The sequence below is a fragment of the Myotis nattereri genome (genome assembly GCF_964212035.1).
Source record: "Myotis nattereri genome assembly, chromosome: 7".
In the NCBI taxonomy this organism is placed as follows: Eukaryota; Metazoa; Chordata; class Mammalia; order Chiroptera; family Vespertilionidae; genus Myotis; species Myotis nattereri.
The window spans coordinates 28,024,436-28,050,750 of record NC_138082.1 but is presented as its reverse complement, the minus strand read 5'-3'; the positions used below and the strand labels follow the sequence as shown (position 1 = coordinate 28,050,750).

The 26,315-nt window shown below is 42.4% G+C and overlaps 1 protein-coding gene across 1 annotated transcript in view; it reads left to right on the top strand.

Moving 5' to 3' along the window:
• Positions 1 to 26,315, top strand: part of COL4A4 (collagen type IV alpha 4 chain) — a 93,777-nt gene that overhangs the window by 57,117 nt on the left and 10,345 nt on the right. Inside the window, exons 31-42 of the mRNA XM_081095691.1 lie at positions 2,002 to 2,100; positions 2,970 to 3,151; positions 3,983 to 4,046; positions 6,460 to 6,534; positions 9,956 to 10,063; positions 10,689 to 10,796; positions 16,334 to 16,405; positions 19,033 to 19,161; positions 19,257 to 19,370; positions 20,702 to 20,857; positions 21,626 to 21,733; positions 25,640 to 25,765. Of these exons, the coding sequence (XP_080951817.1) occupies positions 2,002 to 2,100; positions 2,970 to 3,151; positions 3,983 to 4,046; positions 6,460 to 6,534; positions 9,956 to 10,063; positions 10,689 to 10,796; positions 16,334 to 16,405; positions 19,033 to 19,161; positions 19,257 to 19,370; positions 20,702 to 20,857; positions 21,626 to 21,733; positions 25,640 to 25,765 (1,341 nt within the window). The remainder of the gene's footprint in view (positions 1 to 2,001; positions 2,101 to 2,969; positions 3,152 to 3,982; positions 4,047 to 6,459; positions 6,535 to 9,955; positions 10,064 to 10,688; positions 10,797 to 16,333; positions 16,406 to 19,032; positions 19,162 to 19,256; positions 19,371 to 20,701; positions 20,858 to 21,625; positions 21,734 to 25,639; positions 25,766 to 26,315) is intronic.

The following is a 26,315-nucleotide window of genomic DNA, read 5'->3' as shown; positions in this document are numbered from 1 at the left end:
TCCATTTTTAATTTTTTGAGGAAACTCCATACTGTTTTCCGCAGTGGCTGCACCGATCTGCATTCCCACCAGCAGTGTAAGAGGGTTCCTTTTTCTCTCCATCCTCTCCAGCACTTGTTGTTTATTGACTTGTTGATGATAGCCATTCTCATAGGTGTGAGATGATACCTCATTCTTGTTTTGATTTGTATCTCTCAGATGATTAGTGACTTTGAACATGTTTTCATGTCTCTGGCCTTCTGTATGTCCCCTTTAGAAAAGTGTCTATTTAGTCCTTTGCCCATTTTTTGATCGGGTTGTTTATCTTCCTTTTGTTAAGTTGTATGAGTTCCCTATAAATGTTGGAGATTAAACCCTTATTGGAGCCTTGCCACCTTTTAAGAAAGGAGTGCAGGCAGGCTCTTGGCTCCCAGATTCTGTTTCAATTATTTTATAAATAAAATAACCTTTTTTTGCAAAGAGCCAGATATAAATATTTTAGGTTTTGCAGGCAGTATGGTCTCTGTTGCAACTCTTCAACTCAGCTTTTGAGGCATGAAAGCAGCCAGAGACAACACGTAAAAAACGAACGATCTGTGTTCAAATGAAACTTTATTTATGGAAATGGAAAGTTGAACTTCACTTAATTTTCACATGGCATAAAACGTTATTCTTGTTTTGGAGTTTTTCTTCCAATCATTTAAAAGTGTAAACACTGACCATGGCTCATGGATTGTATAAAAACTGGCAGCAGGCCGGGTGAGGCCCTGGGGCTGGAGTTTGCAGCCTTGAAATGGAAGCAGTTCACTTTCACCTGGTTCTGAGTTAGTCTCCCCCGAATTTCATTTAAAGTAAGAGTTTTCAATACAAAAATTTTGAATGTCAACTGTAATTGAAAAGTAAAAGGGTTTTTATTGGTATAAAAATAAAAACTTTGAGATCACTGGTTTAAATGCTCCCATCCATGTTAAATATTTACTTCTACCTCTGAGCCTTGAGTCTGCAGTGAGGGAAGGTACCATTTCATTTCCAGTGTTGGGAATGAATAGTTGTCAATTTTCAGCAATGAGGTAAACATCTTAAAACCCTTTGGGCAAATAGCCTCATAGTTCATTCAAAAATTACTTTTACTTCTCAGTTGATTGAATCTGCTATTATTTTGTTTTATTAGCCTGTAAATTATTTATGCAGAATCAGGGAATCAGTCAGTCTTTGCTAGTGGAGATTGAGTGGCGTTTGCTGTGCTGTCATGCTACACAATTATCCCACTAAAAAAGTAAACAATTACGTGAATGCTAGTGATGTGCTGATAAACTGGCTCTCCAGACTAAAATTGAAAACAAGTGCCATGACTTGTAGTGATTGCTGATCTCATGGCATAAATACTCCCGCTGTGGCATAAATAGTCCCAGCATGGCTGGTTTAAAGCTTCCAAAATTCTTGAATTGTTAATAATCGGTTCTCACCAAGCTGGTAGGAGCCCACTCTGATGCACTTTACAAATGGACAGTGTTTATGAAAATCAGACAGATATATTATTTTCCCTTCCTACTTTTTGGAATTCTCTATGTAGAGAACCACATTAAGATAAGTGTCTGTTCTTTTAATGTGAAAGAAATAATAGAGGGTGGCTAGGAAGGGGAAGATAGGGAACTGGAAAATATGAGATCGGCAATTCACATTTTATAGGATTAAGAGCCATATTTTAGACCTGGAACTTTGCAAGCCTGTCTTTTTTTCACTGAAGACAGACCAGCCTGGTTGAATTCGGCAAACCCTCACTGAGCACTCATTGTCCACCAGACCCTGTTACTGGACCCGTTGGGAGACGAATATAAAAGGCATGGCCAGTCCTTCAGGAAATCAACCAACGTGTTGCTCCTGTGCAATCCATAAACATGAATACAGTTTAGTAGATTAAATGGGGATTTGCAAACTGGACGTGAAGTGACAACGGAGGCCTTACACATGTGGTGCTTGTTTGTTTTGCTCTTGCATAATTAATATCCAAAGGAGAGAGAGGACGCCCAGGAGATGAAGGAGAAATGGCTATAATTTCCAAGAAGGGGAAACCCGGGGAGCCTGGACCTCCTGGAGATAATGGATTCCCAGGAGGAGAAGGTAAACACTCATGTTTTTGAACCATATCAAATAAGTTAGCTTCGCAGATCGCTCAAGCAAGCATGTATATTAGCAACTTTCCCAGTAACACTGAGACTAGGAAAGGTCGTTTTTTAGACAAACATGTGCACTAGTGAATTTAATGGTTTTTATTTTCTATGCTAGAACTTAGCTGAAGTTCACATACATTTATAGGTTTGGATATTCCAAAGTAGGGTCAATCCTGAGATACACATACCGTATTGTTCCAGGGTTAAAGTACCCCTATTTTTGGTGGCGAGTATTAAAATGAAGAGCACAGAGATGGTCCAAGTCATTTTGACCAGCGCTTCTCAAATTGTAATGTTCATATGAATCCTCTGGGGCGCTTTTGTAAGAGGCGCATTTTGAATCAGCAGGGCTGGGCCGACCCTGCCTTTCTAACCAGCACCCCCTGCCCCGTGCTGCTGGCCTCAGAACCAGCACGCAGCGAGGATCTTGACCTCCACATTTGGGTTCTCTTTCCCAAGTTCAGACTTAATCTACACGAGACCTGAGTTCTTGCCTTGGCTCTCGCCTTAACTAGTTGTTAGGGATACATGTTTGAACTTCTCTGAGTGAGTTCTTCTTCGTTTGTAAAATGAGCTTGTTGGCGCAAATAATCCTGCACACTGGCTCCTACCTGGGACATCCCTGAGGCTGTTCCTGGGCAGCGTTTTTCACAGGCAGGGCGCTGAAACCAGAAACCATCACGTTGTGATTTAGGGCAGGAATGATTCACCTTTAAAATGATTCACCTTTTTGGCTTCATCTCCTAAAAGTAAGACCAAGACCCTCAGCCTAGTCCAAGAATTCCTCCCAATTGGTTCTAAAACTTCTAACCACACCAGGTGATAAAGGCCATCCTGGGATGCCAGGGAGAAGAGGGGAGCCAGGAAGACACGGCCCACCTGGGCTTCACAGAGGAGAGCCGGGTAGAGATGGGCAGCCGGGGCCTCCTGGACCCCCAGGCCCTCCGGGCTCACCGGGGCTCAGAGGGATCATTGGTTTTCCGGGATTTCCAGGTGATGAGGTAAGTGGCTGCTGTTTTGGGAGGGAAGAAATAATAAAACCTTCTGCTCTCAGGGTGCCGATGAGTCATAGTTTGCCAGTGGACATCATAGCCCTTTCACTGGCTTTCAGAATTCAGGGTTTGGCCAAGGGAAGAATAGAGACTTCCAGAAGGCCATGATGTAACTATGGTTTCTGACCAGTGCCTGCTTCCCATGACATAGGTGACCAAGTCACTTACTCCACCTACTATCCCTGGCATAGTTATAACAGCCCCATAGAGACTCACTCATGACTGCTGGTGTACTAAAGAGTCAACTGAGAAATGATTGCATCTACAATTGCAGATATTATAGGTTTTGCTGTAAATACATTGACTTGGTCCTTATAATTATGAGTAAAACACCCCGTGAGAAGCCAGGAGGTACAATAAGTGTAGTGGCCTACATCACAACTCTAAAATGTATAATCCACTACCCATCTCTGGGAATAAAATAGACTTTTAAAGTTTTGGGTATGAAGTGATTTCTAGTTATATTTTATTTAGTGTCAACTTGTTCATTTAAAACTTAAAACTCAAGTTATGTGATGCAGTTACTGTTTTGCAATCAAGTATAGAGAATTGAATGCTACCTGTTGGTACTGATACCTCCAATTCTAGAGGAGTTTTATCAACTTTTGAAAACTAGATACATGTAGTAGTATGCTTATAATGCATTTCCAAATTTCTTTGCCACTGCAAATTATAAACACCAAATTGGTTGTAGAAAATTATAGCTGGATCATGTCATGCTGGTGTCATTTGTGAGTGAACCCCAATTAAGGTTTTACTTCTGTTTCATTAATCTATCAGGGTGATCCGGGTTTTCCAGGGCCCCCGGGACTTTCAGGAATTGATGGAATGAGAGGACCTAAAGGTATGGTTTGGAAATACAGCAGCCAAACATTAATCTCATAGTCCTGGGTGTTTGTAACATTGGAGCAAGTACCTTTTGCATGAAAAGCAACACACAGTCAAACAAACTGCAACACCCAGGGGTTCTTTTTAGACTCTCTAGGTAGTCAAACACTCAAAACCCAAGCCGTCCACATTTGTCATCCAGACCTGAGAGTGTCAGATAGAAAGCAGCAAGCCTGCAGGGCACACCAGGCTTCCCCCTCAGGGAAGTCCTTGCAGCTGTCCTTGCAGTGACCGTATCTCTATGAGTGACAGCTCAAGTGCAAGGAGACCAGATCCACACGGTGCACACTGTACCCTTGGCTGAAAAGCCCAGTGCCCCTTTAAGGCCTCCACAGGTACAGCTTTTAGAGTCTCAGTTACAAGAGCCACAGTACACAAAGGCCAAAGCCATGACTTCCCATCAGGTATTAATAGTTCACTTAAGAATTCCTGGGCCACATGTAATGTACAATTGGGTTATGTTTTACCATAAGCCAAGGGTCAGCAAATACATATTTTTCAAAGGGCCAGGTAATAACTATTTTCAGTTTGTGGTCTCTGTCACAACTGCTTGACTATGACTAAAAGCAGCCATAGACAATACACAGGGTCGTGGCTAAGTGCCAATAAAACTTTATTTACAATACAAGCTTCAGGCCTTAGTTCACCGTGTGCTTTGTAACACAATCTACATTCTACTTTTATCATGTTTCCAGGAAACAGAAATAGAAAGTTGACCCAATGTCAAAAATGTCCTTAGAGAGAGAATTCATTAACCCTTTCTCCATAGAAACAGAAACAAGCAAATAAACAGAAATCAGGCTATCTTACATTGCAATGTTTGTATAAAACCTTTAATATTTTTTACTGTTTTTCTATACTACTGGGTTAGTATTTCTTCTAAACCATTGGGTTAATGTATTTTAAAATCTACTTTAAAATGATGCACCTTTTTAATCCCACTCTCTGTGAATTCAGAGGTTTGATATGAAGTTAGATTATATTTTAATACAGTTAAAAGACACACCTTTTAAAAATGTAAAATACTAATTAATAAACCACCTAAAAATATCTTCCCCTATTCCAATGATACAAGCTTTACCCTTTGACAGATACTACATAAAGAATATGCTGTAAAAACAGACAGTGCCCACATTTATTCAGAAAGAATAATATAGCTCTCTTCTTCTTCGGAAATGGTTACAAAAAGGGAAGTTTTCATATTTAACTTTTGACATTTTATAGCTTCAGGATTCAGAGCACACTCCTCTTCTACTTCCCTGTAAATTTATTCTAGTCCCTTTGCCTCTCTCAAAGTACAAGCCTGCTTCTTATTTCCTTCATGACTGGATTAGGCCACATTGGCCAGGAACTGAAATGCGCTCGGGTACCTGGAGCGAAAGGTGTCTCATGGAGCCCAGAGAGGAGACCAGGAGCTGACAGAACCTGGCCCTTAGCAAGTCATGGTTCTCTCTTGAGACCTTTCTGCCATTCTCCATGGTCAGTTTTTCACTGACCTGCCTACCAGCTGGTTTTCATCGCTCTCTATTTGGTATCTTTTCCGGATCTTTCTGGAAATGTTTGGTTGCCTTCCAAAATGCTCTGCATCAGGGTATTATGATAATCTACATCACAATAATCTTTTTGCTTTCTGCCTCAATAGCAACTACCTCAAATCCTCACTTTTTAATACAACTTCTCAAGGAAAGATTGGCTGACCAGGGATGGGCCAGATTCCTACTGTTCAAATAATTAGCCACAATTATGAGGAGTGTCAGCTGGGAGAGCACCTTCTACAAGGTGTGGGCGGGGCCTTTCGAAAGCAGTGTTGGTGTCCGGTGTCTGGAAGCCTTCGGCGGCAGTGCGGAATGGCTCTGTGGGACTGTGGGAGTCATTGCTCACAATGGCCTTGGACTGTGCCACCTCTTGTGAAATCATCAATCAAGTGTGGCTTTGTGATTTTGTTTTTACAAGAACACTAACGTGAGCTTCCTTGCAGAGAGCTTGAAATGTGGCTACAGCAGCTGAAACTGACAATTTCTTTTTGTTTCAAAAACACAATATCAGGAAATAGTCACACCATGCCAAGGAATTTCTTAAATAGATGCCTACATTTGAAACTATTTTAGGGAATTTAAAAATTTAAACTTATTAAGATTTATAGTTTCCCATGATTGTTATCAATTATAAAATTGTGTGTGTGTTTAAATACTACATCTTGCATCTATGTTTCCATTTATTCTTATGTAGAAAAAGAAAAAATTTTTTTCAAAAATCTTTTCCTGGAATATTTGAAGATAGACTATAAAAAATATCAGAGAAGTTATTAAGTTACTTGTATGAGACAAAATTAAATTCTCTTAAATAATGTTATGTGCATTTTATTATAGGAAACAAAGGGGATCCTGCAAGTCACTTTGGTCCACCCGGTCCAAAGGGTGAGCCAGGCAGCCCTGGATGTCCAGGTATTGCTACATATTTTTCTTATTAATCCAAAAAGAATACATTTGGTTTGAAAGCTAGAACGATTACTTTATCCTCTGAGTCAGCATGATTATGTTAGTATTTTCTTCCCTCTTTGCCACTAAGACACATGTCGGAAGGATTATGTACAAACACAGCATCACATCCCTGGCTGAGAAGGACACTAGGATTGTACCCCGGGGACTCACAATCTTTTCTAACCATGGCTCCCAGGACCAATGATGTTGACATGACAATACAATCAGGTGTGCCCAGATTTTGACAATGATTATTGAAAGCAATTGAAACTTGGACTAGTTTGCAGTCTCTCTAATTAAAATGATACATCAGCAATAACCACTCACACTGAGTACAGCTGCAGGTTCTCATTCAGCCCTCTCTTTCCTACTCAGAAAGGCGTATGTGAGTGCCAGTGAGATATCACTGCTAAGAATTGCTAAGATATCACTGAATTGCTCACTTAGGAAATACCAAATTTACCAAAAACCAAACCAAACAAATGTAAAACCTCATCACCAGTGACAAATCTAAGTTCTTCAAAATAGTACCTTCTTTGTCAGTAACAACAGATGTATAATCCCTCTGAACTGACAGATCAGTGAGTTCTTGCCCTCCAGTCCAGGAGGCTGTGGTTGACAACAATAGCTGACCTGCAGCTGACAAAAGATGCACGCTTTTCCTTAGTCGTTCCACCATCGGCATTAATCTTAAGTCATCAATCAGACAAGTGTACAAAGATGCGCCCACAAGGATATCCATTGATTGGAAAGAACAGGTCCATCATAGATGGTTGGTTACATAACCTGTCCACTGTCATTCTGCTGACAGTGGCCAGGTTGGAAGCCAGGTTCGTATTTAGATGGGTCCCTTGTAAATTAAAGCCTCTCATATTAATATTTTTGCGCAGTATCTTGAAATTCTCTCTGGCAATAGGCATGTTTTATTCCATAGAACAGAAAGAACATCTGAACAGAAGTTTATGGGAGATTTTATTTCTTGGTTGTTATACCACATGATTGCTCAAATGGAAGTCTAACAGAAAAACTAGCGATTACAATGTTTTCATCTTGCATTCTCTCTCATATGGGTCTTTCATCTCCAACGTGGTCAAATATAGTTCATATTTTAACAGAAAGGTATATCCTAAGTGTACATTTGGAGAAGAAAACAGTTTTAAGGTTAGCGCTATGAGGGTTCTTAAGTGCCAGAGTGAAAGGTCTCAGAAAGGAAAATTAGTGGTTCAAAGTCACCCTTATTATTACAGTGCATGGGCGTCTTGGCAAGTTGCTTATCATCTCTGAGCTCAGTGTCCTCACCTGTAAATTGGCCCAGTGCTCATTGTAGGATCATTCAGAGGATCAAATGAGATTTTTGGAGAGCAATTTGTAAACTGAAAATTGCTACACAAATGTAAAATGTCATTGTCACCGTCATCACCAGTCAGCAAAGCATTAAGAGATTTTTCTATAGTTACTGGTATCTTTATGTGAACCTGAAGATAGTAAAATTTTATAAACTGAAGGTAGTAAGATATGGAGCCCTTTGATATTACCTAATATTCTAATTTAAAAATCATAAATCTGAGTTCTTTGACACTTAAGCTAACTTTTTCAAGAAAATTTGCCTTGGCATAACGTCCCTGGTCTCCTGTGGCTAGCACCACTTAAATTGTTCCCTATCCTGTGTGCCATCGCTTTAGGTTAAAAATTTTTAAATGACATCTTATGTTATTTACCAGCTCAGAGTTTACCTACATATGTGATTTCCATTGACTAAAAAGAGCTGCATTGAATTTGAATGAGCCTAACGAGATGCCACGGGGCTGCTGCTGTCTCAGGGGTTACGTAGGATTTTACTGGGTCCAGTTCCATCGCCCCTTCAATTCAGAGAGAAAACACAGTAGCGATGAACTCAGACATTCTATTCATACTGCAGCTGTGATGGGGAGGCAAACCTTTCACTACTTCGGTTTTCTCATGTGGAGATGAGAATAATGCTGCCTTATCGTCACGCCAGGAATGTTTTCAGGGTAATAAAATAACAGAGAGAGGCTCAAGGTCTGAAATTGGTCTGGGAACAGGTATCAACTAACATAGTCTTGTTTCATGTGTGTTATAATAAACAATGACTATGCCCTCACCATGTGTTTGTCAGTACAGAGCCCTAGGTTTTCTTTGTGGCTACAACTGGTTATTTTTTTTAGCACAGACTGTTAGTTTATCCTATGAATATGAATTGTATTAAAATCACACATTGGAAATAAACATATGGGGAAATGGTTATCTTCTCTAGTAATCAAAGAAGTGTAACTTAATGTAAGTCTGGAATATTATTTCATCCTTACTAAATTAGCAAGAAAATAAACCAACAGCCTAAAAAGGCCTCGGTGAGTGCCTGCCCTGCTCTTGGACATTCGAGATTGAGTGTGGGTGGGTCTGTGGGGTGGAGTGAGTTGGTGCAGCACTTGTCCGAACCAGTTGGCAATCTCTATCAAGAACCAAATGCTGAATGGTCTGTGCTAGAAGCCTAGAGAACAACTGAACTGTTCTTTTCAGCAAATCACTGTCCTGAGAAAAGAACTGTAGTAGATTTTTTTTTAATATATGAGATATATCCACCAGATGCCATGTGTGCTTCTGGAATGGAACCTGGTGTGGACAAGCCAGCTGTGAAGGACATTAAGGGGATAGTTGGGGGAATTCAAGAATGGAATTAGTATTAGATTATATTAAGGATTGCTATTAATTTCCTTGGCTGTGATAATGTTATTTTGCCCATGTAAGGGAATGGTATTTTTCAGACATACCTCCTGAAATATTTAGGGATAGAATTCCATGATATCTGTGATTTACTTTAAAATATCTCAGCATTTTAAAATAAAGAAAAAGACCCAAAATGTTATGTTACCTAGAAATTCTACTCCTAGGAACTTTTCTAAGGAAATAATGTAATAGTAGAAAAATGTATTAAAGATGTATAAAAATCATGCATAATAACAAAGAGAAAAACACTTGAGTGGCCAAAAGTAGGAAACATTTGCATTAATTAATTACATTTAGGTGAACTCAGTAAGCTATGAGCCAGTCACTTAAAAACAAGAATTAGGAAAATGATGACAAACTTGGAAAATTACTTCTGATTCAATGCCAATTTAAAAAAATCAGAATATAAAATTCTGGGTATTATTTGCAATTTGTATACATATAAAAATTGTTTAAGGTGGTGGGATTATAGGTGTTTTGTTTTTAATTTTTCCTTAATGTTATCTTCTCAATGGGAAAATTGTTAATATAAAAAAGTAAGACTAGAAAAGAATAACAAGGGCTGAGTTGGAGGTTTTATAGATTCACTGTCTTGAAGAGCATCTACAACCACTCAGATTTTTCATCTTTCTTTGTTTAGGGCATTTGGGAGCTCCTGGAGAGAAGGGCTTGGCCGGTGTTCAAGGGCCCAGAGGACCACCAGGAAGGCCAGGACTGCCCGGCTCCTCCGGACCACCAGGGTGTCCAGGTACCTTGGGAAGAAGCCTGGAACCTTCCCAGACACCTATCTATCTCGTGGTGCATCAGAAAGAACCAGCCTTCACTCAAACCTGGGTTCCGCTCTGGTTCTGCCATTTCCCAGACCAGAACTTTGAACTAGTCACCCAAACTTCCCTATTCCTTCCTAACCTGTCAGTTGGAGCTAGTCCTCACTCCCTGGGTGGTCTGGGAGTAAAACTAGGTCAACACCTATAAAGGGCCTAACAGAGTGCCAGGCACAAAAGGATGGCGCTCCTTTCCCGCCTTTCCTAATTTACCCGTCATTCAGGGTGCTGGCTTCTTTTTTCTCCTTTAGACTTAAGGTAAATATCACACATACAGGACAGCATTGTAAAGGCTCCTCTTCCTGCCGATTCAGAATAAAGTGAGAGTGGAAATCATAATTGGCAACTTTAATTGCTCAAAAGTGTATTTTTTTCCTTCTGAGCTTAAGTGTGTTTTTTCTCCCTAGAGTCAGGAGGCCTAGGAAGAAAAAGTAATAAAGCAGTGTTCCTGGTTCAAGTACCTCATATAATAAGAATATAGATGACCCTCCCAGTTAATGTAGCTCATGTGCCAGTTGGGTGTCTGCAAAACCTCCCTGTCATCCTCAGGTGATCAAGGGATGCCTGGGCCAAAGGGACATCCAGGAGAAATGGGGGACCCTGGACCAAGAGGCCTCATGGGGTATCCAGGGACACCAGGTCTTCCGGGAATAAAAGGTAAGTCAAAGAGGAATCCTTGCCCATCAGAAAAATCCAGGCCAATGAGGGCAAATGCGTAGTGGCTCTCCAGCATTGAGTGACATTGCTCCTGGTCATGGCCCTTCCCCACCAATGTCATCAGCCGCTGCCTGTACTTCCTCACTCAGGGCTCCAGGCAGTGCCCATCTAGCTTCCTGACCTGCCTCCTATCAAAATGATGGTGATACCATCTCATTTTCCAAGGCACTTCCCCCAGTGTTTTCCATAATGTTCAGGCCTATTCATTTATTCTCTCCTCAGATAGTTAAGCTCCTACTATGTCCTAGATTCCAGATACTCAGTACCCAGTTTTGAAGAAAATAGACATGGGTTCCTCCTTTATGGAGATCACAGTTGAGTAGGAGAGACATATATTAAATATCTATGTGTAAATAAATATGTATTTACCAGTTGTGATAAGTGGAAGGGAGAGGGGGGAAAAATAAGATGCTATGGCGGAACTAGAATTCATTACGTTTGTTGATGAAGAAACATTTTTTCCTGGTTGAATTTTTCGGTCTTTATAGATGGGTTATAATATAGGTCTGGTTAATATAACATAATGCCATAGAATTATATAATTGATTTTTAACAAATTTCCATGCCTTCTCCCATTCATCTATGGTACTTATTTCTCTTCAGTTCATTGCTTTCATTTTAGATAAAATATTTTTCCACTGGTACTTTGTGTGTACCTCTAGCCTAATAATACTTACATTGTATAACATTTGTTTGTTTAGAAGTTTTTCTCACCAAGTGATTTTTTAAAAAGCAAGGACTATGTTTTTATGCTTGGCACTCAGTAGATACCCAATAAGTCTATTGGTTGGTTATTGTATTTTTAAATTTATGAATAAATTAATAAATGAAGGAATGGACGATAGAAGAAGGAACATCTGAGCTAGTAGTAATGAAGATGAGGGTTTTCACCCCAATCAACAGTTGAAGGTTCAAGCCTTACTTGATAGATTTCTGTAACCCATCTTTCTCTACCTCCTCCTTCTTCTTTTCCCTCCCACTTTTTCCATGATTAACCACTTCTACTGTATTTCCACTTCTTTCTATCCTCCAAGTTCAGTAAAATAGTAAGCATTTTCGTGTCTTGGTGCCGTAACAATATCCACCCAGTCTGTCTAAAATGACAAGGCTCAATCTACTACTGTTGATTCTTCCTTCCCTTGAATTAGTTTATTACATAAGTTCAGTATATGTTATATTAAAACCTAAAAGCTAATGAATTTGATAGAATAAATATTACTTGAAGGTAATCTCTAATCACATCATAATTCTGTGCTTTGAAAAAATAAGTTTGTTAAGAAGAGAAGGTGAGGAAATAAATATATCCACTCAAGTATTCAGTGTGCAGAAGGATGCTGCAGTGCGCCTCCCGACCACGTGGTGGCACTGTTTCACTGTGAACCGCCTATTGCACAGCCAGTCTTAAAAAGAAACAAAACAGTGAAACAGATTCCTAAAAATTAGAACTCCGACCATCTAAATCCATTGTTGCTTTTTATCATGCTGGTATAAAATTGAACCACACTCCAGCAGAAACACTTTGAACTGCGAAATTAAATATTTGAAGTATGTGCTAAATAAGTCAAGGGGCCCGATTTTCTTGTTTGAACAAACCAGCTGCTGAACTCAAAGTTGTTTGCTCTGCTAGAACGGGCCATATGGATTCTGAGTCCTGCTTGTGTTCAGTCAGATTTAAACTTTAACTTAAACATATGCTGAAAATGGCTTGGTTCCTAGACTTAAATTTCCAAGTACACATGCCCTCGACAAGGAAGACGCTCTGTTCCTAGTTGGGCGTTCATAGAGGATTGGCATAATAGGGACCGAAAGACAACTTCGTAGCATGACAAGGACTCATTTGGTTGGGTTATTTTGGTTGGTGGCAAGTAAAATATTTCATAAGAAATAAAATACCTTGGAGTATCTTTCATCAGCCAAGTAATATTTTCTCTCCCTTTTTACAACTAGAGTGTTCTCCTCCTGCTCACCCCTACTGCCCCCCCCCCCCCCCCCCACACACACACACACCACTTGCCATTCTGGGGGTGGATCCCTGTTCTGTCAAGTTGGGGCTATTTCTCTAGGTTCCTCATTATCTTATCCAGCACTTGTCACTAAGCACATTTGGGGACTGACGCTCCCTGGGTTAGGAGACCATGTCTTATGCCCTTGTGCATTTCTTTAGTAGAGACTAATCTATTTTCTGAATTTTGGAAAAAAATGAAATTGTATTTCAGAACCTGTTTTGATAAGTTTTCAACTCTGCTCAACTGTTATTTATAGCCATGAAGGTCTCTCTTTCCCATCAGCTTTAACATTAGGGTGACCAGCTGTCCCAGTTTGCCTGGAATCGAGGGTGTGTGTGTGTGTGTGTGTGTGTGTGTGTGTGTGTGTGTGTGTGTCAGGCTGTGGAACTTCCTGTGTTAGAACTAGGAAAGTCCCCAACAAATAGGTCCCCTATTAAAAGTATAAACCTGTGTAAAGGCTCTTGGAGATAGAACAGTGTTTTCGGCTCTAGGACAGAAGAAAACCTACAAGTGGAGATTCAGTGACACAGCTGTTTGACTTGGAGGCTAGGGTGACAATTATGGCTGGAGGCTGGAGTGGAGGGTAGCCCCTCTGACTGGAGGGAGAGCCCCGCCTGCGAGTGCAGGGAGATGCAGTCTTAAGTGATGGTTGTTAGCCGAAGCCGTCCACAGAGGTGAATAAAAGTCCTCATTATCAAGGAATGTGCTTTGTTAGCTTAATTGCCTCTCATCTGTACTGTATATATTTTATGCATGAACAACTTTCTGATTTAGAGATGAGATTGATAAAAAGCTTTCAGTAAAAAGGAAAAATTGCCCTTAAAACCCTACCCAGATGTAGCTGCATTCAATTTAGAAAGATAACATTGGGTCAGATAAGGGTCGGACAGTTCAACAATGGCGAGGGCCTGGGATTGTGACAGGCCAGGATCTGGACGTGTTGATGTGACAATGGAGAGTTGGCAGAAGCCAGGGCATTCCACCCCCAGCCAGCTCCCCCAAGACATCAATCTTGGTGGCTTAACCCGGAGATCAAAACACATGGAAATAACAAAGTAATCTTGAAATTTATTATCATTTCAGATAGATTGCAGTAAATATCTAGATTTGGCAGATGAGGAAGGTCTGTGTGTTCTTTTAGTGCAAACTTGGAACATTGGCTCATAAATAAGAAAGATGATTAGAAAATAAACTAAACCAGAACTGTTAAAAGTATAAGGAAATAAGATCTTTAAGGAAAGTAAGGGTGTATTCCCAAATATATCTTTTGGGGGGTGCAAGAGAATATGGCTTATTTGTACCAATCTAAAGTTTATTTTATTTTTTATTGTATTTATTGGGGGTGACATTGGTTAATAAAATTTATATTGGTTTCATGTATACAATTCTACAATAGATCATCTGTATATTATAATGTGTTTATCACCCCAAGTCAAGTTTCCTTCCATCACCATTCACCCTTCATTTACCTTCCCCAACCCTAAAGTTTAGATTTTAAAAATAGAATGACTGTGTGTTTCAAGTACTGACAATAAATAAAATGGAACCAACTAACTTCTATCTTCTAATAAGTCCACAGAGAACTTGCTTTTGTGAACATATAATAGTTAGCACTTGAATTATTTATATACAAATGGATACCTCTAACTTCCCCAAATCTTACTATAAATCTATCACAGAAAGATGAGACATGAAATAGAAACGGTAGTCCACTTCTTTTTAAAGCTTTTTTCCCAACTGTTCAATCCTTCCCCCTCCACGTTCCACATTTTCTCACTCACTCATTGGTTTACTCACTCATTCAATGAACATTCATTGAATATTTACTGTACGTCAGGAGATATGCCAGGTATACAGATAGAAAGATTAATAAGATCTGATCTTATAATCAATTAATTTACACCAAATAAACCAGTTATCCAGACATGATTGTTGTACAGAGTGAGCCTACCATAGGGCATCATGGGGTTCTCTGTGGGTGTCATGGCATAGGGACGGGCACTTTCTGGGTGTTAGTCCTATAAGCTGAGGCTGTCAGTATCACAAATCCAAGGGATGTGACCATAAGCTGAGTGAATGGCTGGCTGTGCACTGAAGGGCTTACAGCCTTGGATGAGAATGAGCAGCTACTGGCTGGAAGAACCATTAATGAAAGAGGAAGGTTACCAGGCATGGCCAGGGGCTGAGGAGAAGATTCTTTCCCTAAATTAATCAGTGGAGCAAGATGTGTGTGAAGCACATGGCAGAGGGCTCAGTACCTGGAATGTTCTGTACATATTGGTTACCTTCTTTCCTTCTTCTCTCTCTCCTTTTCTTCCCTCTACTGCCTTCCTATAAATCTATATATTTGTGTACTGTAATATAATGTACTATATAATATAAACATATTTTAAATATGTAGTTTATATATCTATATATTGATAAATATATAGTGACAACTTAAGTAAAGCCAGGTCAGAAGATGTCTCCTTAGAGAATAGATGTCCGATAGAAGATTGTGAAAGAAGATGAAGGTGTGAATGAGATCCTATCTAACTGCAGAGAATGAAGTTTCAGTGGTCATCATGAAATACATTTTGTTTCTGAAAAGAGGCATCAGAATGATTCTCTTTGAAACAAGTGGTTGCAAAGAAAGAGCTGCAGCCAAACTTGACCTTCAGGCCTGATCTTTCTGAGTAGCACAGTTATTTAAAAAAAATTAGAGAGGGTATATACTCCCCAGTATGCCCCAGGCCCCACCTGTCTTTATTGTCTTACTTCATCTACCTAACTAGATCCTGCAGAAATGAGAATTTAAAGACCCTGACTGACCTAGCTGATTTGGCTCAGTGGACAGAGCGTTGGCCTGCAGACTGAAGAGTCCCAAGTTCCATTCTGGTTAAGGGCACATGCCTGGGTTGCAGGCTCAATTCCCAGTGCAGAAGGCAGCCAATCAATGATTCTCTCTCATCATTGATGTTTCTCTCTCTCTCTCCCTCTCCCTTCCTCTCTGAAATCAATAAAAATATTTTTTTAAAAAGTCTGGTAGAGTGGAAAGATCCTGAACCTGGGAGGAGGGAGGCCTGGGTTTGCTCCCATCCAATCTCCTTCCTCATCTAGGATGATTTTATTGTCATAAAATTGAAGGTCACTGCCTACACCATGATGTAGTAATTGTAGGCTGTTTTTGGTCAGAGAGGAAGATGGTCCTGAAATGGTCATCAACTCACAGCAGTATTTTAAAGCCAAAGAAATGGGTGTGTTAAGCAGTCTTGGCAGAAAATGTTCATCAAATGAATGATAAATAATAACTACTGGCATGGATTCAGCCCTGATAATGGTGTGTAGACTGTGAGATCTCGTGGTTCCCACCTAGAGAATCTGTCCATCTCTATCAGCAGGCCCCCCTCTGAGAGGTGCCTGGGAACCATGGCCAGTAAAGTTCAAGGGCTGGTCTCCTCCCGGGGGTCACAGGCCTGTGATGTGTTGCAGGTCCCCCCGGGTTACCTGGCCTGAATGGCTTGCACGGTTTAAAGGGTCAGAAAGGAACCAAAGGAGCTTCAGGTAAGAGGAAACCCTCCATGAGAGACTTACCTGCAATCAGTGGACCTCTGGTAGGTATCTCCTCACTTCTCACAATGTGGGTTGTGACACAAGGAAACTGGCTTAGCACAGAGACACAATATGGGACTCCTTTTAGTGCTGAAGATGACTTATATGAAAAGGACACTTGAGAAAACCCAAAGTAAGAGGGGATGGTTGGTAACAGTGCCTTTTGTTGATGTTGCTTAGGATGATCTCTCTACTAAAATACACTGGGTAATTGCTTAGGTGGGGCAAGATTTCACAATGTTATGAAGAACAAATAAATAGTCCAGATTTCTTTTTGTCTTGTTTTGTTTTAGGTGAAGTATTGCCAAGTACAACCATGTGGGTCTCATTAGCACTTTTAGCATCTCTCAAACAGCCTGCTGCTGAAACAAATTACCTGAACAAATTACTGTTACTTTTGACGTAGCAAATAGATAATTATCAACAACTGCATTTTAGTTTGTTCTGGTATCTTACCTAATAATAGGCAAACATGTAAATTGACCATCCTTCTGATACATTCACCAGCCAATCAGGAGAGTATGTGAATTAACCCAACAAAGATGGCCATTAATTTGCATATATAGGTGCCCAGTGGCCTGGGTCCCAGGAACATCATCGGCACCCAGGTCACTCCGAGGTAGGCCCCGTGTGGGCCCTGAGCAGTGTAGGAAGGGCCTGAGCCAGGGGACTCCTGGGCAGGGGCAGAGCCAGCCATTGGAGCTGCGGGGGGGGGGGGGGGGGGGGAGGGGCTGCCCAAGCCTAAAGCCTCAGCCAGAGGCGTTAGGCCTGAGTGGGGGGGGGGGGAGCCGGCAATAGGAGGGGTCTGGGGGTCCCCTGCCCAGGCCTGACACCTCTGGCCGAGGCGTCAGGCCTGGGTGAGGGGCCGATCCGGCAATTGGAGGGTGATGGGGGTTGACACCTTTGGCTGAGGCGTCAGGCCTGGGTGGGGGACTGAGCTGGTGATCGGGGGGAGATGGGAGTCCCCTGCCCAGGCCTGACGCCTCTGGCTGAGGCATCAGGCCTGGGCAATTGGAGGATGATGGGGGTCAACACCTCTGGCCGAGGCATCAGGCCTGGGCGGGGGGCAGAGCCAGTGATCAGAGGGTGATGGGGGTTGACACCTCTGGCTGAGGCATCTGGCCTGGGCAGGGGGGCCAAGCTGGCAATCGGTGTGAACTACAGAGGAAACACCTGTTCTGACCGCTCATTGGCTAAGCTCCCTGTTTGCCACTGGTAATATTCTTAGTAACTTGGCTAATAAGAATCCAAAAAGGTGATCTAGGGTTTTTCACCACACTCCTGGTGAAAAAAATAAAGTCTGCTGCTGGAGGGCTAAGAAATGTCATATCCTGCCCTAGCCGGTTTGGCTCAGTGGATAATGCCTCAGCCTGCTGACCACAGGGTCTGGGTTCAATTCTGACCAAGGGCATGCACCTAGGTTGCAGGTTCCTCCCTGGCCAGGGCCCAGGTCAGGGCTCATGCAGGAGGCAACCAATCAAAGTGTCCCTCTCACACTGATGTTTCTCTCTGTCTTTCCCTTTCTCTTCCACATTCTCTAAAAATTAATGGAAACATATCCTCAGGTGAGGATAAAAGAAAAATAATAAAGAAATGTCATATCCTATGAAAGACACATCTTGAAAATACCTAAAGAAAGTTGTCATTTTTTTCACGGTGAAGGGACTGGAGTCCATGTTGATGAAAAAACCTTGGTGGCTGTGGTGACTGGCAGTGGCTGCAGCAGTGGGGTGATGGGGCTGGTGCCTTCCCCTGATCAGCTTGGTCACCTCCCACAAAGGGAGGCCAGACTGTGGCTTAGACCCTCTCCCCAAGGGGAGCAGGGAGCAGGCCTAAGCCATCACTAGGACTTTCCCCGAGGGCTCCCAGTATGTGAGAGGGGGCAGGCTGGGCTGAGGGACACCTCCCCCATGCACAAATTTTGTGTACCGGGCCCCTAGTTTTTATATAATGCACATTTGTTGCATGACTTTCTCAGAAAAATAGCTTACCATCAGACAAGGTAGCTGGAGTCAGACACACAGATTTGAGGGACTGTGGGAAAAGGGTTGAATTGCTGTGCTGCTAGATTTGAGTCTGTTGAATCTTTATACAGTTTAGAAGGCCAAGAAGTAAAATTTGGGCCATGTAGGATTCATTTAGTGGCTGTTCTAAATAGTCTGCTAATATGTGTCCCCTCCAAACAACCAATGATGCTCTGTCTTTTCAATGTGAAAGTTTACAATAATTCTATTTACATGTCAGTTTCCACCTTCCATTTCAAACCAGTTTATTCATAATTGCGCATTGTTGGATCTCATCTGTTTTTACCCTTTCCATTGTAGAGGTTAGACAATTGGTATTGGCACTGGGTTGTTTTTTTAAATATGGAAAATAATTATAAAGTAGATCAAGCCTATGGTTGACCAGTATGATGGGTTTTAAGAGAGTAGATGGTCACCTGGGAAACGTATGCAGCCATTTGGGTCACCATTGAAGCTGAGGTTGGTCTCAGCAGAACCAGCTACTTCCCGGTCACACCCCGACCACTGGGACAAATAGGGAGAAGACACAGTGCTAATGCTGTCTTCTACATTAAGGTTTGAATGAAATGGGCCCACCCGGCCCAATGGGAATGCCTGGGCTGAAAGGGGAGACAGGTGACCCCGGGAACCCAGGAATTTCTCCTCCAGGCCTTTTTGGAGAAAAAGGTCCGCCAGGCCCTCCAGGTAAGAAGCAGAATGCTTTGACCCCTGCCCCCCTCCATACTGAATCAAAATCTCCAAATGTGATGAGGCTCACATCTGGACATGTCCATCCTCAGGGAGACCTGGACCTCCTGGTCCTGCAGGCGCCACAGGAGGACCTCCTAAGTATGATTTTCCTGACCCCAGTCCGCCTGGAGATCAAGGACCTCCTGGCCCCGATGGTCCAAGAGGTACGGGAAAATCCTGGCAAAGGTTGGTGATGCCCCTTTCCTGAGATGCTGCCAGCTCTGTAGGGAGGGAGGACCAGAGGATGGCAGAGGAGAAGCCCCTTAGCAGCCCCGTTATTTGGGCAGATGGAAAGGTGGGGGGGAGGGGGCAGCGGTGGGCTGGCAGGACCATACCCAGGAGAGCCCAGGCCCCTCACTCTTCTGTGACACCCCATCAGACCACCTCTCTGTGAGTACAAACTCTGAGTCAGAGCAAGCCCTTCCCATCACCAGCCTGACGTTGTGTGCAAGGCTGTAGCAGGGGCAGGGATCTCATCCTGCCTGTGGGTATCTGCACCTGCCCCCTAAACCTCTGCCACTGGCCCAGAGTGACAGGGCCCAGGCCTGGCGTACACACAGAGACAGAGCTCTCCCTGTGCTGCCCACAGTCCATTTTGCTCCTCTCATCACTTCCCAGGGACAAACTCCAGCAAGGCCATATTTAACCAATGGGTGGACCAGAACTGGGCAGGGAATGGGGGAAGAGCATGACTCAGTGCAGTGTTTTGCTAAATGCAGATCATCACATTCCTCCTAATCAAAGAGAGACACAAACCACCATCTTTAAGTGCTAAACATTTTAGTAAAGGTGGGGTTACAGTATTATATAATTCTATTTTACTACAAAATAAAACTGCTTAAAACAGCATAGTTTTAGTAGAATAAAACTTGGGCTCAATTCTTATATGTAGACACTTGTTTTCAAATATGATTATAACTGAGTGAACATTTCTTTCACATCGGCCAAATTTTCTCATAAGTATATCATCTATACATCTGTCTATCTATCTATCTATCTATCTATCTATCTATCTATCTATCTATCCATCCATCCATCCATCCATCCATCCATCCATCCATCTCTCTATGTAATCTACATACTTACCCACCTACCTGCCCACTCACCTATCTATCATCTACATCTATCTATCTATCTATCTATCTATCTATCTATCTATCTATCTACCTACCCACCCACCCACCCACCTATCCTCTACCATATTAAAGCAATGGGATAGCAATGCAAACAAAGGGAATGGCTCTGAAGGAAAGGAAGGCTTTGCTTGGGTTCATTTTGTCCCAACAGCCACTAACAGACTACTTACACCATTTCTCAGGCTCCACGAGACCTACTTTCTGTTTCACTTCTGACGCTATTGATTTTCTTATTTTTCTAATTCCTTCCATCTCTTGCTTGCAAACCATTAAATTACTTCCCTTCGGAAGCTCTCAGGCAGCCAGCACACAGGCTTGTCTTTGACTGAAAGAATCTCTTGCCTCCTCCCTGTGGCCAGGACCCCCCGGGCCTCCAGGGCCCCCTGGGAGCATTGACCTTCCGCAAGGGGATCCAGGAGACTGTGGTCTGCCGGGGCCTCCAGGTCCCCGGGGCCCGCCAGGCCCTCCGGGACCCAAAGGCCTCCCAGGATGTGATGGAAACGATGGCCAGAAAGGTATGAACGCGAGTTGTTCCTTAAGTAGTACGTGAAGGCTTCGGCTATCTTGTCATTGAGGGTCTGGAGTACTGGACCACCATGACCTAATTCTTACTTTCTGTTGAATCAGTGGCTGTATTGCCCAATTGTCCTTCATTTCCAGAGAGTCCTAAAGTTCAGGTAATTGTTGGACAAGTAAAATGAGAAATACAAGTTCATCTTTAGCCCCTAAAGGCATACTTGGTAATCTTTTAGACCAGAACTGAACAACAGAAATATAATGCCGGCTACATGTAATTAAAGACGTAGGGGGAGGTGAGCTTGATTTAAACCGTGCAGGATGAGCAGGACTTCGTGGGCGGGAGGAGGAGCTGAGGCAGCACGTGCCCGGCACCGAATGGCTGGTGGGGGAAACAGAGTGAGAAGGAGAGTGGTGGGGACTCAGGTCTGGGAGTCTGTTCCCCAGGTAGCGCAGCGTCTTCCCTAATTTTCCTTCACTTGCAGTCCTTTGTCTCCAGAGGAAGTTCAGGATTGCAGGGCCTCTCGCTCTCATTTAGTTTTGTCTTGATCATGGGACCATTTTCCTGAGTCCCTTTGATGAATTCTGGGGTTTCCCAAACACATAGGCAGTTCTCAGCTTTACAAGAGAAAGTGAGAGACTGCTCTCCACCCTGAGCGAACTTTGCCCAGCATTTGTTGGCGTGAGCCTCTGAATCCAGTCCATCAAACTGTCATCGCCTGGTATTGCTCCGTTCCACTGCCCTTGTTTTTATATGTTCCTTTTAGGACCAGTGGGGTTCCCGGGGCCACAGGGGCCACATGGACTTCCAGGGTCACCTGGAGAGAAGGGTGTACCTGGCCCTCCAGGCAGACAAGGGCCCCGTGGGCCTGCAGGTGAGCTTCTGATGCCTCCTTCTCTCCACCCAGCAGCCCACACAGGGCTCTTCGCCTGAACACTTCCTCTGACAGTCATCTTTCAGAAGCAATTCTTCTGAAGGCAGCAAATTCTTCTGAGTTCAGTCCTTTTGAAATAAACGTTGTGTTTACTTCAGGCTGCACTACGAAGTCTTCTGCTTGGTAAACTAATCTTTATTATTAAAACGGGTAAGTTGGAACATTAGGGGTGGATTTTACACATACTATCTCAACCACGGATCAATCTGTGTTCCCTCACCCAAGAGGCAAACACTGAGTTGGTTATTGTTCTGTGAGGATTGCATAATCAGTTCCTATCCCTGGCTTCCCATTGGTTTTGCTAGATGTTTTATTTAATGTTTTCTGTAAAGTGCATTAATGCCTATGAAGTTGAAAGGCTATTTAATTTAAACCCCATAGACAACACGTTTTCATCACAGTGTCAAAATAAGCCAAGGGATTGTTGAAAGGGCAAACAGACGTGTGTATCTGAGATGGGCAGAAGTAATATCTCTCAAGATCTTAAATCAATATTATGATAATGTGGTGTCAGTTCAGAATATTTGGCAATCTCCTAAATTAGCACTCTAGTCCAAAGAATAAATAAACTGCACTGCTCTATAGTGGATCATAGTTCAGCATGACAGAGAGCTTATACTCTGATTCATCTCATATTTCCTTTCTTTACATAACCTATAAAACTTGGCAAATTAATATGGAATTTTCAGAAGCCTTCAAAATAGGCAGAACTTCTAAATACATTAAATTGGGGCATATTTTCCATAAAAAAAATCAACTCAAATTTTATGTTGCGCAAAAGAGTTTCATTTCAGGTTTTTCTAGATATGAAAACTCCATTACTAAATCGTAGCTGTTCTGGTCAGTAACACTATGGGCTATTTTTTTATGTTTATTGATTTTAGAGAGAGAAGAAAGGAGAGGGAGAGAGGGAAACATCGATTGGTTGCCTCCCTTACATGCCCTAACCAGAGGTCGAACCCGCAACCTAGGTATGTGCCCTGACTGGGAATCGAATCTGCCACCTTTTGGTGTAGGGGACGATGCTCCAACCAACTGAGCCACTCGACCAGGACACACTATATGGACTTTTTAATGTCATGCTGCTTGCCTTCAACGCTGTCTTCAATTTACTGTTTATGTTCTCAAACAATCTATTTCATGTTTGTCCTAATTCGTGATTTAAAATCTTTTTCTACCATATGAAAATCATTGTGTGGCCTTGGATTTTGCCTTTGGATCTCTCCAGGTAAGAGAGGTAAGCATTGCTATAAAATGAATAATTTCCTCTAAATCTTATTTCCAGCCATCTCTATACTTCCATTTTTCACTGCATTTGGGAGTCAAACTTGTTACATATTTATATGCGGGGGTCCTGTAATTATATTAGGTTTTAACGCCTTTGCTTGCTCGTTACAGATATAGTAACCCCATATTAGCCTATCCTCTGCTGAGCCTCATTGCAGGTTGTCAGGGACTGTGCAAACGCAGCTTCCATAGTTTCCATTCAGGCACAGAGTATGCGGCTTTCTCTGTCAGATGCCACGGTACCCACCAACGGAAGCTTCTTTTATAAACTCCACAGTAGAAATGCCTAGAACACCCCTAAAATCAGCGGTATTAGCAGCATGAAAAGACGGGTCCTTAACACCCAGTAAGGGGCTGCGACAAGCCTTTCCTGGGGTACCAGAAGGCCATTTTCAAGGAGCAAATTTCTTTGTGTGTTAAAATGAAAATGCTATTATTCCTTTAAACTGAGTGTTCGTTTAACCCCCCACAATGCAAAAGCAACATGTTATTTTCTGTCTGGCATTTTCAAAGAGAATGGAGTTTCTCAAAAGAAGGAAAGCAAAGCTGTGAACCCTCACATTTCTTCCTTCCTGGCACCTGGTATTAACCCCCATGAAAGTTGCCCTGGATACAGGTGCCGTATATTATCTCTACGGTGCATAAAAGAGATGTCTTGGCCTCTGTCTTTCAGCTTGTGGTTTGTTAAAAAATAAAGAAAAGCAAAATCATAATTTTAAAAGGTCCTGCTCTTTTAAATGTTGATGTTTAAAAATTACAGTTATATATTTAATGAGTTTTCACTCCAACCCTTTTACTGTCTCTCTCTGACTGTCTGTATCAACTCATTTGAGGAAACATCAAAATCCTAAATCTGAAGCCCCAGCCAAATGCATCCCCACCCCCACTCCCCTTCCCCGCTTCCTCCATGCCTTCACCACGGGTGAGCGACCGGGTGACGCAGGGAGCATGGGACATAGTCACCTGCATTTCTCTCAACTTGCTCCCAAGTTCTATGTTCAGTTCTCCGTACAGTAAAAACAGTAAAAATGCATGCAGCTCTGTGTTGCTGTGGTTTCATACAGTATACAAAAGAGGCTAAATTCCAATGTCCTTTTGGGTTCAGATTCGATCTGCACAGGTACATTAACCACTGTGTAGATTAAAACAATGTGATTGTGGCATTTTCTTGCTGCTTTATCATTGCTGTTCTTAAAATTATTTTGCACATTTGTATGAATTTTAAGAAAACCTGTAAACAGGTTTTAAAATATGCTGCATTCCTTGGCATTTACCATACAGATGTTAAGAGCTCTTAAGGCAATATGGTGTGGCCGGGAAGAACACAGGTTTGGAGCCGGAACATACTGGGTTCTAATCTAGACCCTGCCACGTGCTAGCTCAGATACGTCACCCAATTAGCTGAACCTGGGCTTTCTTTCCGGTGACACCCTAGTAACAGCAGCACATATACCCAGGCTGGGAGCATGTGATTGTAAAGCACTGAGCACAGGGCCTTCAGTGCATGCTAGCTATTCCCATTATTGCTTAGGGTCATTCTTTCTTCTTCCTTGTGGATTGTTTGCAGGGAGATTGAATGAAGCTTTAGAAAAAAATGCCTTTAAGATGTGAATGTAACCAAGAAGAAAGACATCTCAAAACTTTAGAACAGTGATTCTCAAAATGAGAGCCCAGGGGGCACCACTGGCCTCACGGGAACATGTTAGACGTGCCGTGGTTGGGCCCGCCCGGCCCTGCTGCCTCAATGCTCCAGACTCTAACAGTCTGGCCAGATGATCCAGATGTGCTAAAGTCAGAACTGCAGCTTTGCCCTGGTGCTTCACAGTCCTGGCCCACACTGGAATCATCTGGAGAAAAATTCCTGGTAGCTGGCCTCCATCCCCAGAAATTCCTGTTTAATAATTCTAGGTGGGTCCCAGCACCAGTACTTTTTAAAAACTCCCCAGCTGGGTTTATTGGGCAACCCAGCTTGCAGGCACTGCCCAGGCCACATCTGTACCACTTCAACCAGAATTTCTGGGGCGGGATACAGACATCAGTATTTTATAACTGCCCTGGATAATTCCACTGTGAACTCAGGGTTAAAAGTCATGCTTTAGCACCTATATTAACCCGAAGGTTTCTCTCTCTGAGCAGCAGACACGATGGAACCCCTCCTGGCTGCAATGTAGAGTAATGAATTAGACAGATGTTAAGCTGAGCGTTAGGAATACACCAGTACCTCTCCCAACACCACCTGTGGCTGGGTCCCCAGTAAAAAGTGGCCTAAAGATTGAAAATCCTGTGAAGTTCACCAAATTATTGCTGATTCAACCAACCTTCATTATTTCATACTTTTTTTTTTTTTTTTTTTTTTTTTGCTTCCTAGGAGGTCCCATTCACTTACTTAATTATTCAGTCAGTCAGTCATTGGACAAAATGCTTTCTGGAGCTTACAAGGGCTGTCAGACATTCTCGATAAGTGTAGTGTCAGGAGCCCGTCTGTCTAACTTGAGATGGCAGAAGGAGCTTGCTCATAAGCATTTGAATTCATCACAAAAGTGGCGATTCCAATTTCAGGTGAACAGGGGCCACCTGCAGATTTGGATGCCTGCCCCCGAATCCCGGGGCTTCCTGGGGTACCAGGCCCCAGAGGACCAGAAGGAGCCATGGGGCCCCCCGGAAGGAGAGGCCCTCCAGGAGCAGGTAGGAGCCTGACACTGATTGTTCATTATTGATATATACTAGTGCATATTGCTGACGTGAAAACTCAGTGTTTTGCCATGTAGGGTTTGTTTTTTGAGCCTAAACAACTAGTGAGGATGAAATAATGAAAATTTCCTTCCCCTTGTATATTTTTTTCTACATTTATCCCAAGGTTTAATCATATACTAACTGGATCGTCTTGCCCCTTCCATTTCTATGTTGAAATTCTACTTAAGTCTTCTATATTTGGGCAGCTTGTGGACATGAGGTTTTGAAACTTCTTAGCACAAAAGAGTAGATGCTCTGTTCAATGTCATTAATAGCTGCTGACTTGATTTTTCAATGAAGAACAACTGAATTTGGGCTCCCTGGAGCAGAAACAGTGTGCAAGCAGAGAGAAGGAGGTGCGTCCTCGGAGGAGCAAGAGGGAGAAATGAGGGAGGTTCACTCTAATTATGGCAATGACTGCATTGTTTATTTAATTGATTTGAGCATTGCTCAGTCCTTGTCGGGGTAGCAGGATCCTTCTTTAAGGATTTAAACTAAACCA